The sequence below is a fragment of the Tarenaya hassleriana genome, unplaced genomic scaffold (assembly GCF_000463585.1).
Source record: "Tarenaya hassleriana unplaced genomic scaffold, ASM46358v1 Cleome11, whole genome shotgun sequence".
In the NCBI taxonomy this organism is placed as follows: Eukaryota; Viridiplantae; Streptophyta; class Magnoliopsida; order Brassicales; family Cleomaceae; genus Tarenaya; species Tarenaya hassleriana.
In genome coordinates, this window is record NW_010961290.1 from 2,752,373 (window position 1) to 2,769,792 (window position 17,420).

Genomic DNA, 17,420 nt, shown 5'->3' on the forward strand with positions numbered 1-17,420 from the left:
TTTCCCATAATTAAACATCAAACACTATACCCACCACTCTCTCTCTCTCTCTCTCTCTCTCTCTCTCTCTCTCTCTCTCGTGGGTTCTTTTATGTTTTTGGCTCTTTAATTCTCTCTTCGTTTTATGATTTTTTTTCTATGTAACAAAACCTCCATGGGAGCTACAGAGAGAGGATCATAGCCTCCCGCCTCCCTCCATGTCTTCTTAGTTCCCAAACCAACAGTACTCACCTCTTCTTCGTCACAAGGTATGGATCCTCAAACCACAACTTCGTCTTCCTTTATTTTTTTTTTATTTTTCTCATCCATATATAATTATTATTCATCTACCCTTGATTCTGAAAATCAGGGATCCTCAAGTTTGAAAATGATTCTTGTATCTTATGTTGTTGATATGTGTGTGTCGGCGTGTGTTGTATTTGTACATGTTTTAGCTCTTATCTCTATCTCAATCTCTATTTTCTTTTTTGTTCTAAATATTACATATATGCGTATCTATCTAACAAATATTGGAATTTTTTATAATCCGGACAATTTCTTTAGCTACATTTGGGGAAAACCCTAAAACTTTTTTGACATATATGTCCCTGGTTTATGTCGGCAGTTTTAGTTTAACTCTTCCATGGAAACATTGGATGCCCTAGAAATAACTATTTTTCCTTTTAAAAGTAAATATATATTTCTTTGATGATATATCTTAAATTATTACACGAAACAAATTTAAAACGGATTAATCGTAACTAAATCTTTTTCCATTATATGAATATGAGTGTGTTTTCTAGTGATTTAAATTTAGAACAAGATTGATAAGTAGGGTCAGTAGATTTTTTTTCCCCATAAGCATGCTAGCTAATTTTGTATATCAATTTTCATTTATAAAATATTTACAATGAAGGAAATAAATTAACCGAGTAAAAAGTTAGAAACGTTAAAAAGGATGGTTTATTTTTTAAGTTTTAATTATTTTGAAGAATCAAAGGATTCAAGTTGTTGTTGTATGTGAATGATTGATGGTCGTGTCAGTACTATATTTGGCATTTCTTATGTTGTCTGCTCGTTGACTCACTTAGACCATCATGTCTGAGTTTTGTCACACCCCAATTTCTGCCCTCACTCCTTCTATTTCCTATGTTTTTTTTATAGGCAATATATATCGACTTTGAACTATACCAAAACCACAACTATATGCTCTGAATATAATTTTGGTATCTAAAATTTTCAAAATGTATAGTCCATTTTCAACGTATAATAATACTTCATTTTTATTTTGGACCAAGTTTCTAAATTTAGCAATTACAGGAAATTTGGATGCTTTATATGAGTTTTTTCTAATAATAATAATATATATAATAATAATAATTGTTCCGTATACAAATAGTTAATAAACAGGTTCATAAAAAAAAAAACTGATTTGAGAAGTGAAATTGGATTATTTACACTCTTTTTAATGCCCCGAAAATCATTCACAGGGAATAGACTGGTTCCCAGGAAAACAGGAACAGAGAAGCTCCAAAAATCAAGGGACGTACGTGAGCTTCCGACACAGAAACATGATGAAACCCATGATCGATCTGGAAATCGAAGCTTCGTCAGATAACGATCGTTCAGACACTAGCAGTCAGGTCGCTTCGAACTTGTCCGTTCGAGAAACCTTCTTCGTCCATGGCGAAGACTACAGAGCAATCTGCAACTCATCAGACCCAGAGATCTCTCTGAATCTGAGTCTCTGTTTCAACAACAATGGCGGGAACCCAGATGAATCCTCCTCTCTGGGACTTCCATTATCGAGCACGAGCGAGAGCAGCAACAACACAACCGAACAACAGCAGCAGCAACCCTCTGGTTCGAAGAGAGTCTTCTCCTGCAACTACTGCAAGAGAAAGTTCTTCAGTTCCCAGGCCCTTGGAGGCCACCAGAACGCGCACAAACGCGAGAGAACGCTAGCCAAACGCGCCATGCGCATGGGTTTAGGCATTCTCAACGCCAACAGCTACGCTTCTCTCTCGTGCCTTCCCCTTAACGGCAACAACAGCAACTACTCCGGCACGTCATTTAGGGCTCTCGGGATCAAAGCCCACTCGTCGTCTCACCATGCCCAGATCAGGCCGCCTCAGGAGGCGGCGGCGATGATCAGGAGGTTCAACCAGGGGTATTTCGGTAATTGCATACCGTTCTTCGTGGAGGAGGAAGAGGCTGAGTTGCTATGGCCGGGGAGTTTCAGGCAAGATGTGGAGGGGAATGGGAGCTCGGCTGTCGCCAATGGCGGAAACAACAGTAAAGTCGGTTTCTTGGAGGCCAAGCAACCGTTTGAGATGGACAGCTCTGTCGTTCCAGATCTCACTTTGAAGCTTTGAGTTATGTCTTCTCCTGTGTTTTTTTTTTCTTTCTAAATTTATGAATTATTACTTACTCTCCAGTGACTTGCAACAAAAGTGTGGGGCTTTTCTAAGAAATAGTGTTACTAAAATCGATCGGATCCGTACTGAGTAAAACCAAAACGAATGAAAAATAACCGGTTTTATATTACGAAACTTGCTAAATGCTAAGAATCTGAAACGGTTATCTCTGTTTGTAAAAGGCGCCTTATTTTGGTTATAAAAAAAACACAACGTTTCGTTGTCGCATGTTTCCCTTTCGAACAAAACCAAAAAGTCTAGTCTCTTTTATAAAAACCATCTGCAACTACTCTCTGTCTGAAACCTCTCTCTCTCTCTCTCAAAGGTAGTGTCTTTTTTATTTTATTTTTCTATATAGATAATTTGATATATACATATATAAATATGTAATAATACTTTTTCAACCTCTGTTGTTGTTTTTCTGTTGTGTTATTTTCGATTTTTTCTGGGAATTTTTTTTATATTTGTTCAAATCTCTTCTGGATGTGTTTTCTTTTTCGTGTTTCAATGCTCTTATTCATCAATTTCTTAAAGATGATTATTTTCCTTTTTTCTGGGTTTTCTATAAACACGCTTTCTAATTTCGCAAGATTAGAAAATTAAGGAAATTACAGATTTTTCCTTTTTTTTAATCATAGAATGTCACGTAAACCCTAACATAAACGAGGTTCTTAAAAGGGTTTATTCTTTCTATTTTATTCAAAAGATGGATCAGTTAATAATCCATCCTTAAACTGCAATTCTTTAATTGCATTAATTAATGCATAATTACATGAGGTCTCCACATAATAACACCCTTTTTTACGTACGGAGATTTTCAGTGTTTCTTCAACTTGCGCCCCAAGCTTTCATATATATATTATACAGACACGCTGCTTGAAGAGTTTGATCAAAGTTGTTCATCTCTCTTTGTGCCGCTTCAGGTGGTTACACATTTTTCTCCAGAAGGAAAAACAAGCAGAGAAAATCCGAGAGACAGATCAAAATGGTTTGGATGAGCAGATGCGGTCTTCTGTTTCTGATGATTATACTTTCGGATTCCACCATTTGCCATTGCTGGGGCTGGTTCTCATCTTCTTCTGCAGAAACCGGAACTCGCCATGAAAACACAGATTCTTCTTGCCCTAAAACTCACCGCTCCAATTCTGAATTCTCCATGGAAGTGTTCAGTGATCGGAAAGCGGTCCGAGCCCTTGAAAACGCCAAAACTAAGCTCGTGGGTCCGAACAGTTGCTGGCAGAATGCTTACGCCTATCTCTTCTCTGGTTGCAAGGAGATTGTGGCCACCGAAGAGAAGAGGAAGCGATTCGCTTGGCATCTGAGCGATTGCTTCCTTCGGGACTCGGGAAGAAGAGCTTTCCCGACCTGCAGTGATAAATCCACAATGGTGAATTGCATCCAGAAACTAGATGACCATGAACACAAGATCTATCTCGAGTTCTTGCTCGAAACCAACACTATCTGCTACCAATTACAGTAAGAACCTCAACCCTTTTTTTTTTTACTTCTTTTCAGTCTTTCTGCATTGATATAATCAATGGTTTCGGTATTTCTGGAGAAGATGTTAATGTATTCACTTACCTCGGTTTCTTTACGTGGCAGGAGCTATGCGTTCAAAAACGACATAGAGAGGCTAGTGAATGAGCTGAGAAAGTCCGCGGAAGATACAGAGGATAAACTGGATATCCTAGAGAAGAAATCTGATGTTCTGATGGAGAGATCGAGTGTGATCCACGAATCTTTAGGCTCGATAGATCTCCGAGTTCAAGGTGTGGCTCAGATGACAAACACCCTCGAAACTCATATGAGTGGACTGTCTCAGCAAGCTGATGAAATATATCGAGAAGCAAAGAAAATTGCAGAATCACAAGGGGTGCTAAGGGAAGGACAAGAGAAGATGAGTGAGACCTTGAAGGATGGGATGGACATGCTCAGTGATGCATACGATAATCTCGGGGAAGGAATCGAAAAATTAAAGAACGAAACGCATGAGATTGAGGGGGAGATTACCAAACTCGGGAGTTCGATATCTTCCAAGATGAATGATCTGCAGAGGAAAACAGATGATATCGGGACTATGGCCGGTAGTTCTCTGGATAAGCAACAGATGCTTCTAGATGGGCAGTCGGTGGCTCTCGAGGGTCTTCAGTTTCTAACCCAGTTTCAGTCCGAGGCACTGCAAGAGAGCAGGTAACATAGGTAGATTCTTGATCAAAACCAAGCATTCTTCAAAAGGGTTTTAACCGAAACTGTCACCAAATTTTGTAGGAATACCTTGGAAAGGTTAGCAGAATATAGCCAGAAACAGCAGGAGGAGCTTGTCAAGAGGCAAGAACAGCTTCAGCAGGTTCATGATCACCTGTTTGAAAACTCCAAATCGATTTTGGCAGCACAGGAAGCATTTGAGGCGAAACAAGCAAGCATGTTCATAGCTCTGGATAAGTTATTCGCTTTGCACAATGCGATGCTTGTTGAATCACGGTTGATTAAGGCCTTCTTCATCTACTTCATGTCGATCTTCGTCATCTACATGTTTACCAGTACCAAACAAACTTACACTATAAGGCCAAGGCTTTACATCGGTAAGTATCATTTATTTTTTGGGGTTTCTCATGCCATATTCATAATAAATAAACTCCATGGCAAAGTTTAAACCTTACATATGCAGGTTTGGGCATCACCCTGGTGTTAGAAGTGATGACTCTCCGTCTCATGAACGACACAGAACAGCAGGCATGGATGACGACTCTCGTCAGGTCCCTCTTTGCCGTTCTTGCTTCAACTCAGCTTCTTTATGCAGTTTTCACATACAGGTATGACCGACAATCTACAAGTATCATAAAGTAAATTTAGCAGAGTCTTTATCTCAGAAACTGAAGACAAATCTTGGACAAAAATGCAGGGACTATGAAGTATTAAACCACCAGATTTTGTTAAGGCTAGTAGAAAAGGTTAACGATATTCAGAGCAACACAGATTCTACATGGAGCGACAGTGAGGTGGATTGGTCATCCTGGATTGATGAGGACTTGTCTGATGATGAGGACAACCTTAAAGATCCTGATTACAGAATTCCGGAAGAGATAAAGAACAATTTGCTTACCTCTTCAGAAACGAGAAGATCATATAGCCTCCGTCACCGATAGCCAGCAAATGATTTTTGTAGAATCATCAAATTTGGCATCTGCTCATTGCCAAGTGAAGTGTTATGATAATGAGGATGTTGTAGAACAAACAAAATGCAATGGCTCTTGAATGTGCTTACATTACTGTACAGATGAATCTATAGTATTGTTTCCTTGGATCAAACCCAATCCTTTCCTCCGGAATCTTCCTGAACGGATCAAGCATCTCATACCACCCGGCAATAGACGAATTCCAAGAAACGGTTTTTCTCTGAGGAATTCCATCGAACACTTTCAAAGCATCTTCCGTGGAACCACACTCCATTCTACAACGGTAAAAGCGCATCCTTTACAACTTGATCAGCCTTCTTCCTCCATTTCAAGGTCTGAGTATGGATTCTCTCTCTGGATCGAAAACGCAAAATTGCCGGGCTCGAAGAAATTGCCCAACATAAAGAGGACCCAAATCCCCAATCCCCATTGCCACCCAAACTTCATTCCTCCAACGATTCCGCCGGCGAAATCAGCGAAGATTCTCCGAGCAAACGGAGAAAAGGGCTGCTCCTAACGGAAACACAAGTTCACGACTTTGAACATTTCAATACCCCTTCCATTTTTATGGTAATATATATGTTCTCTTAATAACCAAACATGATCTTTATCTTTAAGCATGTACGTACGTACATACATACATACATACATACATACATACATACATACATACATACATACATACATACATACATACATACATACATACATACATACATACATACATACATACCCATGTGAAAATTTTCATTTTCATTGGCGATTTGGCATGGAGTATCCGCAGAATCCGAAGACATAAATCTACAAATAAACAACTTTACATCCAACATCGACGGATCAATTGACAGCGTCAACCACCGGCTGAGTTTTCCGGCTGATCTCCGGCCACCGCCGATCAACCTCGGAGATGCCTCGACGTATATAACTGAAAACTATTCTCAAATTCTAAACCAATATCGTACCAAGGATTGCGAAAAGGCCGGATCAAGATCACCAGCGTTGATCTGAACCCAGGTACGGACCTCTTTTACTAGATCTACCCTCTTTTACTAGATCTACATTATCTAGTCGAATCAATTTCCTTGTTCGTCCTCTCTCTCATTGAACAAGATTTTCTTGCATTTTCTCGGGAAAAGAGAACAACTTTCTCAGCATTCCGGGAAAATATGGAGTCTTCTCTCGTATCAAGAGCCGAAAAGATTCTCGCGCAGCCTGACCACAACAACGCAGCCACTTTCCTCTCTCAGTTCTGCCGCCGAGACAGAGACGGAGAATCTGCTAAGAATCTATACAGATTCTGCTCCAAGAATTTCCCGAACTGCTTGACCCTAACGCTTCTTAAGGTGTATAAATTCTCGGAACATGATCTCGCTCTCCGATCTCAGTGCCTCACTCTCCTCCACACCCATCTCGACCATCTCTACCACGCTCGTATCCAGTTAGCTCCCGAGGCCTTTCCAGACATCAAGAAGCTTCTTGTCTCTTGCCTTGTCGTGCAAGAAATCAGCGATGCCAACTTCAAGATCCTCTCGAAAATCATGTTTTTTGTTGCCCTCGACGTGTTTCTCTTGGATAACACTTGGGACGAGCTCTGTCTCTACATCACAGAGCTCACGGGCCACGATCTGTGGAAAGCGTTATCGGTTTTCAACGCCTTGCCGGCTATCTTGGACGAAGATTCATTGATGATGATCGTGAAGAAACTCTTCCCTCTGATCTTAAAATGTTTGAATTCACAAAGCTGCAGTACTGAAGAATGGATCTTGGCATTGGAATCTGGTTTGACTATAGCGATTATGCTCGTGAACGCGAGGAGAGATGACTTGAGTGGCAATATTTCATACGCGATTCTGAGTTCATCAAGTGATCTCGTCAAGAACGGGAAGGAAGCAACGGTTCGAAGTGGTCTACGGAAGCTGATGCAGAAGATGGATGTAGAAGTGGATAGATTCCGCAAGAAAGAGTACAGCTTCGTATCGAATTTAGTGTTGAAGATGGAGAGCATGAAAGGAACAGGGGAAGATACGAAGGCAGCCGTGAGGACCATTAAACGGATTCTTCAAGAAAGATACTGGGACATTGAATCGCTTTGTTACTAGATCTACTTTTTGTTTTCATACATTTTCAGTTTCTCAGATGCAAAAACAGAGCTCTCGAGTTTACTCAGTCTGATAATGTGAAATGTATCAAAAATTTCATCAAACTGAACTGAATTCTCTTACAAGACACGACAGAAATGTAGAATATAACTCTTACAGAAACTATAACTATAAGGGGCCAAACTGAATTGATTCTTCAACTGTAACGGGCAAATTCAAGACAAAAACTATTCCTCCATGTCCTCCTCATCCTCGTCTTCTTCTTCCTCTTCCTCGTCGCTGAGCTTGAGATCTACCAGCAACTCTTCGATCGGGACAGAAGGAGCACCTTCTCCATCTGTCATAGAAGCCGTTTCAGAGGGCTGATAATCCTTGTCCCGGTACAAGGATACGTTAAACCTAAGTTCCGGATTCTCCTCAAGATCCCTCAAGAACTCTTCGTATTCCTTGCTCATCTTCTCTTCATCGCCTCTGCCTCTAGGATCACTGGTTTCCATCGGCAGCGACTTGAGCTTCCATGAACGAGGCTTATTCTTTTTCCTTTCCCTCTGCTCCTCGTAGCTCTTCTTGATCAGAATCACCTCGGGAAGTGAGCCGGTCATCCCGTGCTTCTCCAGCTCATTGTCGTTCACGTTAGCCGCATAGAGATCATAGCCCAGAGCTTGATCCCCGGGTTTCAAGATATGGCCTAGATGTGTTAGGATGTAAAAGATCTTACCGATGTCCGATTCACGAGCCACCTGGGCATAGGACAGAGCATACTTTGTTCCACCGGCAGTTACTTCCCCGACTGGAGGTTCCACATCGAAGACAAAGTACTTCATGAGCTGTCTGCTGGTGAATGCGGATCTAAATCTGTATCTCCAATACTGTTTTGCATCCAAGAAAGCATGCCGTAAGGTTATAGGATCGAGAAGAGTGATACTGTCGGATACCTTAGTGCAAAGTACGGTCGGGCCAAGGTTTCCCAAACTGCTGGCCACTTTTTGTGGCAAGCAGACAAGATCCTCGCGGCAAATGGGACAGATCTCAACGGAGAAAGTGTACTTGTAGTTGTAGTTGTTGCTCTTGGAATCATGAGAGACCAGGCTCTTGTCATGGCGATAATCAACCGGAACAAGTTTACGCAGAAAGTCCACAAAGTTAACAGCATGACTCCTGTTCCCAAAGAAAAAATCGATACCCTGATCTACCTGCTGTATTCTGATGGCCCGAGAAGCTGCATCGTGTTTCAGTATCAGCTGTTCTAGATAGAAGAAGGTCCGTCGGTGAGGAACATGCTGCCGGAGCTGAACCGAGGCAATCCATTGATCTGGGTTAGCCTGAATTCTAGAGCACGGGTCACACATCTGGTCTCTTATCGTGTATTCGACAACGTAAGCTTGCTCAAGAACCGCACCGTTGAGAACTTCTTTCTGAACTCTCAGCTTAACCTTGATCCTCTTGGAATGAGGCTCTGTCCAAACGAATTCAGCGTGAACCAACCTCACCTTATTCAGATTCTTCAGCCTCTTGACGCAGAAAGTCAAGAGTTCCTTCGATTCCCATTGAGCTTTGAGCCAAGTTTTTGGTGGCTGCAAGTAACAATCGCACTCGGGGCAATGGATTATCAGAACCTGTTTCTGCAATCCTTCCGTGATGTCGACTTCAGAACGGAGACAAGTCACACACATATTGGCGGCGTTCGGTGCCATGGGAACACCGCACTTGCAGCACAGAACGCTGCCGACAGTTTGATGAACGGTGAACATGCCTGATTGTTGATTCATCGTTAAACTCTGCAACATCAAAGAGAGAAAAGCAAGAAAATTACATCAAAAGGGAAAGTACCCAGAAATATATTCAAAAGGGAAATACAAACTATATGTTCCAAAGCAACCTGTCAAGCAATATGCATAAACTCAGAGCAGAAAAAGCCAAGAAATCGAAAACACAGTTACACAGGAATCCCTAAACTTGAAGAGAAGCGAGATGGAGATGCAGATATGGGTCGAATAGTCACCGTCAATCAGAATAAACTGCACGGAGTCGATCCATAAATGCTCACCGAAATAAAACGACAGAAATCGACAGAAACATGCATGCTTACCTCGGAAATCGACGGAGGAAGAGATTAACGGCTGCGACAGAGGATGAGAACGGCGATTTGGGGCCGTCGGAGAGGGAAGTCGAAAAGTGAAGTTGAGGGAAGAAGAGAGAGGAATCGTGAGAGGTGAGAGGGAAAGTTGGAAACCGAGTGAGGCTACGAGAATAATAACCCTAGGTTTTTGTGTAAGTAATTTTAAAAAGGGATATTTTAGACGTGTGTAAAACTCGGCACAGGTGATATAAATCCGTCTAGAAATTAGGGTTTGGCACAAATACCCGAAACATGCCTTTTTGCCTCTAATATCAACTTTCCTGATTATGTGTGATATAGAATATATACTAAGATATTATGAATATCTCTAATATCACGTGGGCAAAAAATCCAAGTTTTTGCCTCTTTCCGTCCTCCAAGAACTCGGGAAGAGGCTGGTTTCTTGGAACTCGGGAAGAGGCTGGTTTCTTGCCTTGAGGAGCAAGGGACAAGGGTGAAGGTGTTCAAGGAGCTGGCACAGCTCGTTTGTCCATCGTGGCCTACTTCATATTCATCTGTCATGAATCGGTTTGGGATGATCTACGCGATTACATAACCTCGAGGGCCGAAATCGATTCCAAAAAGGTCGTCTACGTGTTCCAGAGATTACCCTATCAGTTGGACAAGGAAGAGTTCACGAGTCACGCGGTGAGAAGCCTTTTTCCCGGGATCTTGAATCGGTTAGAATCGTCAAATGGGTCAGGAGAATGGATTCTGTCTTTCTCCAGCGCTTTCGCAATGACAATTCAGCTGTGTAGGACGATGCGGGTGAATTTGGTCGGAAATCTTGCGTTTCATATGCTCAAATCTCTGACCAGGCTCGTGGACGGATGAACGGATCAGAGTTTTGTAAGGGAAGCGTTGACGAAGATCGGATTCTCTGTGGGGGATGAAGTCAAAACGTATAAAGCCGAAGAGTATAGATTCGTGTCGGGTTTGATTCATAGGATTAGCACAATCAATGGCTTGGAAGCGGAAACGAAGAGGATCATTCGGAGAATCTTACTGACGCTGGACAGCAATGCTTTCAGCCCTGCAAAAATGCGACCTTGTACTTTTGATGTTTGGCTCTAATAACACAGAGTCTTGCTGTTTTCGGTCAGTGCAAGGATTCTAGCGTTTTAAGTCATAAAATTTCTAATTGTCATGAAAGACGTTAGATGACAATCGTTAAATGAGGAATAGATCAAAGAAAACATGGTTGCTTGCGAGCCAAGAAAGATTACCAAAGATCAAGTTTATTTTTCATCTACACAGCTGATAAGGTCACCAAAACATAGAGATAGAAACTGGCCAAAGAGGGGACAAAAAAGAGAACAGCAAACGAGACCCTCTAAACGAACTAGTGACTTCAAGTTCAAGCATGAGCATGTTGGAAATGGTAGAGGTAGCTGTTGTTGTTGTTGTAGAAACAGCTCCAACAAGTGCTGTTTAAGCTCTTGAAGCTCGGTTCCTTCGGCATTGTCAGCGGCCGGTTCGATCTGCCGGAAAATCATTACAACAAATGTCAGACCGCAGATTCGAATAACGAAAGCAGAAAAAAAAATCGTTTTTTTTTTGTTAAGACTGACCTTTGTGGAAGGAAAGGCCGGTCGAAGAAAGGCATCAGCTGAGCTTTTGGAACCATTTCTTTCCTCAAGAGACGAATCTCTTCTTCTTCAATCATCTGAGAGTCAATGGTTTGTCCTTAACCGGGTTAAGCTTCCGGTTCAAAGTCGGTTTGTTTCGGTTTAGGATTGTTCTTAGGCTGCAGGTTGATATCTAAACGCGCGTACCTTTTGTAGCTTTTCGGTTTGCTTTCTCTGTAGCTCCGTGACGTAGTACTTAGTTGCGACCTGCAATGATTTTGCATTGAATTCGGTCTAATTAATTATTTCGAAACTGGATTTATAGGTTACACGTGGAAAATAAAATTAATTAATAAAAACTTTAATGAAAAATAATAAGAACAGCAGCCTGACCGAATAATTGAACATGGCACGTTTCACAGCTCTTTCCCCGGTACGTAGCTTGAAATCAAGAGGCTTTGTGTTCTCTTTCGCCGGTGGCTTAGTAACGCTCTTTATTTAATTTAACATGAAGTTGTATAAATTAAATAAATATAATTGTATTGGAGACTAAGCTTTGATTTGTGTGTACGTATATACGTATTTTTCACACTATAAATACATACGTACGTACGTACAATCCAGGATATACAGTTCATGGTATGAAGCAAAAATTCTATACGAAGGGTCCCATACGTTAAACAAGGTTATGGTATATAAATAATTAGCGAAGACAATGGTTCACTTAGTCAGAAATATAAAAAAATATAATATGTATGAATATATATATATATATATATAATAATTTTTGGAGCAAATTATTGTTATGTTATATTACGATTCCATATCTTAAATTTTTTTTTTCACACTTTCATATATAAATAATATTATTTGTTAGCATATTTGAGGTTTATATACCTTAGCCGCCGTGGGCTTGTTTTTGTCTTTGGGCTCCACTTTAACCTACAATATAAATAATTAATTAATTACACAGCTTTTTGACATAAATGATAAGATTTGACCGATAAATTTAGCAAAAAGTTAAGGAGCCATAAGAGGAAAGAGCATTAAATCTGAATTTCAAAATACTCCCTCCGTTTCTCCGTTTCAGATTAATTGTAGTTTTAGGATTTTTCACATTTTTTAAGAAAAAAATAAAAGGTCATATTTGCCCTTATTTAATGATAAAAATAATGTTATCATTAATAATTTATTGGAATTTGATAGGGATAAAATTGGAAACTATTGTAAAAAAATGTCTCGAAAATGTAGAATGACAAATATTTTGAAACATGGAAAATAACCTAAAACTACAAATATTTTGAAACGGAGGGAGTAATTAAAAGACCGAGTAGTTGTAACAGAAGCAACTTTTGGAATCCAATACATAATCATAGCCATAACACTTTAGCTTAAGTTCCATATTAGCTCTCATAATGCTTCTGAAATCTATAAGCACATATATATATATATTTATGTATATATATATTATTAGAGTACATATTCTAAGAATTGTATTTTAATTTGCGTTATGAGCTCCATTAATTACGAGCTAACAATGACATAATATCTAAATGCACTTGCGGTTTTTGAGTAATAGCTAGTAGTGATGAATAAGTCAAATATATAGTATAAATTCATACGGGAAGTCAACGTGTGTCACACGGGGTTCATATTGAAGAAGTAAATAGTGACATTTTTTTTTATATTGGACCATCAAATATATCGACGTTTTTTGGTAAAAAAAAATATATAAAGATGTTTTAAATGTATACTCGGAAGAAAAATTTAAAATGAAAAGGTACAAATATATATATATATATATATATATATCCCAAATTAAATAAGCTTAACTTTCTTATATATATATATATGTATGTATGTATGTATATAAAGCTCTCTATTATGTAGATAAATGTCATTGTAAACTTATATAAATGTGCATTTTTTTACTTGTAAGTTACACTAAGATGTGCAATATAAACATGTGCACTAATCGCGTATTTTCATTCTGTAATGTACCCTACATAATACAATAGCTGGTTTGAATGTGTATCTCACCATTCCTTTGCCATTGGAACCGAGGGAGATCACAGACGAAGGTGGACTGGTTTTTCCAAACTTTTCCCATAAAAAAAAAAGAGAGAAAATTTGTCAAAAAAACTTTCATGTTACCTATATATGCGCATATATATACATGTGTGTGTATATATATATAGCATGGCATTTGAACACACACACACACACATACATATATATATATATATATATACAAGCTCATGAATGTAATTGCAAGAATACAGAAATCACAAAAGAGCAACCTTGGGTGGGGATTTGGAGTATGATTTCGCTATACACATGTTTTTGAAAGAGTGATATAATGTCGCAAAGTAAGTGAAAGAGAGATCAGAGAAGGGATTATATGAAAACTCTATAGAAATGCGAATGTTTATTTTGTTAATTATGAACAAAACAGTGAGGAGATGAAGTGAATTTATAGTGAGTGGAATGATCGATGAAGTAAAAACACATATAGTTTGGACATTGGTTGCTGTCCTTAGTGATGTCTGTTGCCGGATCAGCAACATGCTTTAGGGTTTTAATTCTTTTCCCTTCTTCTTTTTCATTCTTTATCCTTTCAATCTAATTTTCCTCTTATTGTTTTTGTAATTTTGTTCTCTCTTTATCCACTATGAATTTGTCCATACGAATATCAGTTTCGTGTAGATATATTTAGGTATAACTCTCTAACAAATTATTAAGTTGTAAAAGTATGCATGATATATATATTGAATAGCATTGATCTATATATAACAAATGCATATATGGTTAACATTGTTGTTGAAAATGCGTTAATTTCATTATTGATAGACATATACATATACAAGTAAATTGAAATTCGAATGTGGGATTTCATTGGATATAAGTAATTTCTGAGACCTAATTCAGTGAGAATCATTCATAAATTCACGGCATTGTACCTGAGAATATAAATTCTCTTTCCAAGTAGATCCCAAATCTGATAATAAATTCATATCTCATTCAGATCAACAGTTAATCAATTATATAATAATAAATGTATACACGTGCACATGATTTAGGCCTATATGAATATATTCATGTGTGTGTATATATATATATATATTTATTTACATATATATAAAAAAAGAGACTTCGTAGCGCTCTCATGCACCAAACCTTCCGATTAAACCTCCCTCTCATGCATCACGTATTCATGTTCCTTCACATCTCCTCTTTCTCTTAATTTAAAACTTATACATGCATGCATGATCGATCCCTTCACAAGTGACGAACTCGAGAATTTATTCATATAAGAGACATAGGTTATACGTACGATAATGTTTGATATATATTCGTTGGGGGAAATTCGATCACTCTATTTTCTTTCAAAACCTAGTGCTTCCCATCCCATATAAGAGAAGAAATTCATACTGTTATAAACTAAACGGAATAATCTAAGTAGTAAAAAGCTAGGAATTTATCATTTAGTAACAAAACTGTTGCGAACCCTAATTCAACAATTACATATAGAACGGTCCAACTCGAAATTACATTAGTTCACATATATCATCGCCTCTAGATCCAATGTATATTCGTGACACAAACAAATTCAAAACGGCAAACAGTGTATCAGTCCTCTAGATCCATACATAATCTCGACATCTACCCACAATACAGGAAAAAGTGTATAACGTTGGTTGATAAGTAATTGTTTTGAATGCACTTTTTTATGTAAATTTCATGGATCATAATAGAGACATCTACGTACATATATATGTATGTAGAGACTATAAGTATGCGAAATGACTATTGCTTTTTTACACTTTCTCTCCCTCTTTTCAGCGACTTGTGAACCGCAGTTTCCAAACAAAGGGCTCAAAAGCTCACCAAAAGGTTGTTAACCTAACAAAACCCAATTTCAGGCATTTCGTGATATATCCGTTATCTAACCAAATAGTGTTTTGAAAAATAGTCAGAGCTGATGTGCCTATATATATATATATATATTATCAAATTAATTATATGAGGAAGACAAGACATTTTGGCATCTATATAATGATGCAAGGTTAAGAGGAATGTCATACTGTTAAGTTAGGTCCGTGATTCGAAAACTAACCTACCCATGCAACCCTTAATTCTCAAGTCTTTTTTGTGCTTTAATGGAAAAAAAGGCTAGCTACATCATTAGGGTTTAGTGACAAATTAACAACAAATTTGCGAATTGTATGAACTAGCTTTCTCTCTCTTTTTATTTTATATATATACGAGACTAAATACGAGACTAAATACATCCGTCAAATGGCCATACAATATAATTGATACTGATACATTGGAAAGGATTTTATTTACCAAATATCATTCATTCATTACCCATATAATTTGTTTTTCCATGGATGAAACAAGATTCATGATTTTCGCATAAAATGTCACCATTAAAAGTTACATTTACGAAATCCACACTCAACTTAAAATCGTATTTTGTATTAACATTTTCGGTGTTCCACGCAACTATTCAACCATCTGATGTAAATATATGTATAGGTGGGGAGAGGAACCATAGAAAATGTTATCGGTTACTATATTGTCATGAGAATCTATCCATACATATGGTGATCAGAAATCGGACATTCTGTCCGTATGATCATGTATCTTAAATTCATCTTCAAACGTTTGTACTATTTCTTCATTTTTTCAAACAAAATAGACATTGTTGTAGGCTCGCACAAAAATAAAAGATATAACTATTAAAATTATAAATAAAAGTACATCAAGCGTCTACATTCGCTTGGTCTTTTTAATGGTATAAATTATAACATTATGCACACGTATATTGATGCACGCAAGCATGCATTCATGCATGCATAATTGCTTATATATACACACACACACACACCCTCATGTATATAAATCTTAACCAATTGGAGGTGAGATATCCTTTTTTTCACGTGTCGCAATCCAAGAGCGATCTTTTTAACTAAACAAAGGAAAAATGGATAAAACTATTTAGAAACGTACGACCTAGAGTTGATTTTGAGCTTTCTTGGGTTCTAAGGAGTTTCCCCTCATAATTTAATTATAATAGCGGTTATAATGTTGAGTTTATTTAAACTTTTATTAGGGATGTAAAGAGGTTATGTGAATAATGGCTACCTAATTTAATCATATTTTAGTAACAGCCTTCGGCTAAATAAAATAAAAAGACTACCTAATTTCGTTTTTATTCCAGCCATATAGAAATAAATTCTTTAAAACCAACACCATCTTATCTTGATTTAAATAAGAAGAACTCTTATATTTATAGGATGAGTATTTATATATTTAAGGTTAAAATTACGAGTTTATGATAAATAATGGGCCGTAACGTCTAGTCTATAGTTAACTAATGGGCAATAACGCAATTGTGGGCTCATCTACAATCAACGAGCCTAGCCCATGTTTTGGGCTCAGCCCACTATTGCTTGATATATCCACATTTTGTTGTATTTTAAGCTTTTGTTTTTTTTTTCTGTTCATGGGAAGTTCGAGAATTTTCCGTGGTTTGGCCAATGTATCAGAAATTTCATCAAACTGAACTGATTCTCTTACAAGACACGACGAAAATGTAGAATATAACTCTTACAGAAACTATAATGGGACTAAACTGAACTGATTCTTGAACTGCAATTGGCAAATGAAGACAAAAACTATTCCTCCATGTCCTCCTCATCCTCGTCTTCTTCCTCTTACTCGTCGCTGAGCTTGAGATCTATCAGCAACTCTTCGATCGGGACAGAAGGAGCACCTTCCCCGTCGGTCATAGAAGTCGTTTCAGAGGGCTGATAATCCTTGTCCCGGTACAAGGATACGTTAAACCTAAGTTCCGGATTCTCCTCAAGATCCCTCAAGAACTCTTCGTATTCCTTGCTCATCTTCTCTTCACCGCCTCTGCCTCTAGGATCACTGGTTTCGATCGGCAGCGACTTGAGCTTCCATGAACGAGGCTTATTCTTTTTTCTTTCCCTCTGCTCATCGTAGCTCTTCTTGATCAGAATCACTTCGGGAAGTGAGCCGGTCATCCCGTG

At 38.3% G+C, this 17,420-nt stretch overlaps 5 protein-coding genes across 6 annotated transcripts; 3 read left to right on the forward strand and 2 right to left on the reverse strand.

The window, feature by feature from the left end:
• The first annotated feature begins 45 nt into the window (after window positions 1-45).
• LOC104805639 (zinc finger protein 4) lies at window positions 46-2,416 on the forward strand. The gene is made up of 2 exons (XM_010530273.2): window positions 46-248; window positions 1,470-2,416. Exon 2 carries the CDS (start codon window positions 1,551-1,553, stop codon window positions 2,352-2,354), a length of 804 nt encoding a protein of 267 aa, XP_010528575.1. The 5' UTR covers window positions 46-248; window positions 1,470-1,550; the 3' UTR covers window positions 2,355-2,416.
• Window positions 2,417-3,125: 709 nt separating this feature from the next.
• Window positions 3,126-5,542, forward strand: LOC104805978 (protein GAMETE EXPRESSED 1-like). Its single transcript, XM_010530696.2, has 5 exons — window positions 3,126-3,872; window positions 3,999-4,586; window positions 4,665-4,978; window positions 5,065-5,209; window positions 5,299-5,542. Exons 1-5 carry the CDS (start codon window positions 3,382-3,384, stop codon window positions 5,540-5,542), a joined length of 1,782 nt encoding a protein of 593 aa, XP_010528998.1. The 5' UTR covers window positions 3,126-3,381.
• Window positions 5,543-6,311: 769 nt separating this feature from the next.
• Window positions 6,312-10,624, forward strand: LOC104805640. The gene is given in 6 exon segments (XM_010530274.2): window positions 6,312-6,586; window positions 6,709-7,663; window positions 8,572-8,813; window positions 8,922-9,414; window positions 10,147-10,277; window positions 10,280-10,624. Coding segments are annotated over 5 exon segments (2,136 nt in total). The 5' UTR covers window positions 6,312-6,586; window positions 6,709-6,738.
• Window positions 7,787-9,878, reverse strand: LOC104805649 (60S ribosomal export protein NMD3-like). The gene is made up of 2 exons (XM_010530282.2): window positions 9,761-9,878; window positions 7,787-9,449 (listed from the first exon to the last, which is right to left on the reverse strand). Exon 2 carries the CDS (start codon window positions 9,438-9,440, stop codon window positions 7,899-7,901), a length of 1,542 nt encoding a protein of 513 aa, XP_010528584.1. The 5' UTR covers window positions 9,441-9,449; window positions 9,761-9,878; the 3' UTR covers window positions 7,787-7,898.
• A 386-nt stretch (window positions 10,625-11,010) lies between the features above and the next one.
• Window positions 11,011-13,775, reverse strand: LOC104805647 (protein TPX2). 2 transcript variants are annotated; one of them, XM_010530280.2, is made up of 7 exons: window positions 13,659-13,775; window positions 13,399-13,458; window positions 12,256-12,300; window positions 11,752-11,850; window positions 11,566-11,625; window positions 11,362-11,456; window positions 11,011-11,271 (listed from the first exon to the last, which is right to left on the reverse strand). In XM_010530280.2, exons 1-7 carry the CDS (start codon window positions 13,695-13,697, stop codon window positions 11,148-11,150), a joined length of 522 nt encoding a protein of 173 aa, XP_010528582.1. In that variant the 5' UTR covers window positions 13,698-13,775; the 3' UTR covers window positions 11,011-11,147. The 2 variants fall into 2 exon arrangements, with proteins under 2 accessions (XP_010528582.1, XP_010528583.1); XM_010530281.2 differs by lacking the exon at window positions 13,399-13,458.
• Between the last annotated feature and the right edge of the window lie 3,645 nt (window positions 13,776-17,420).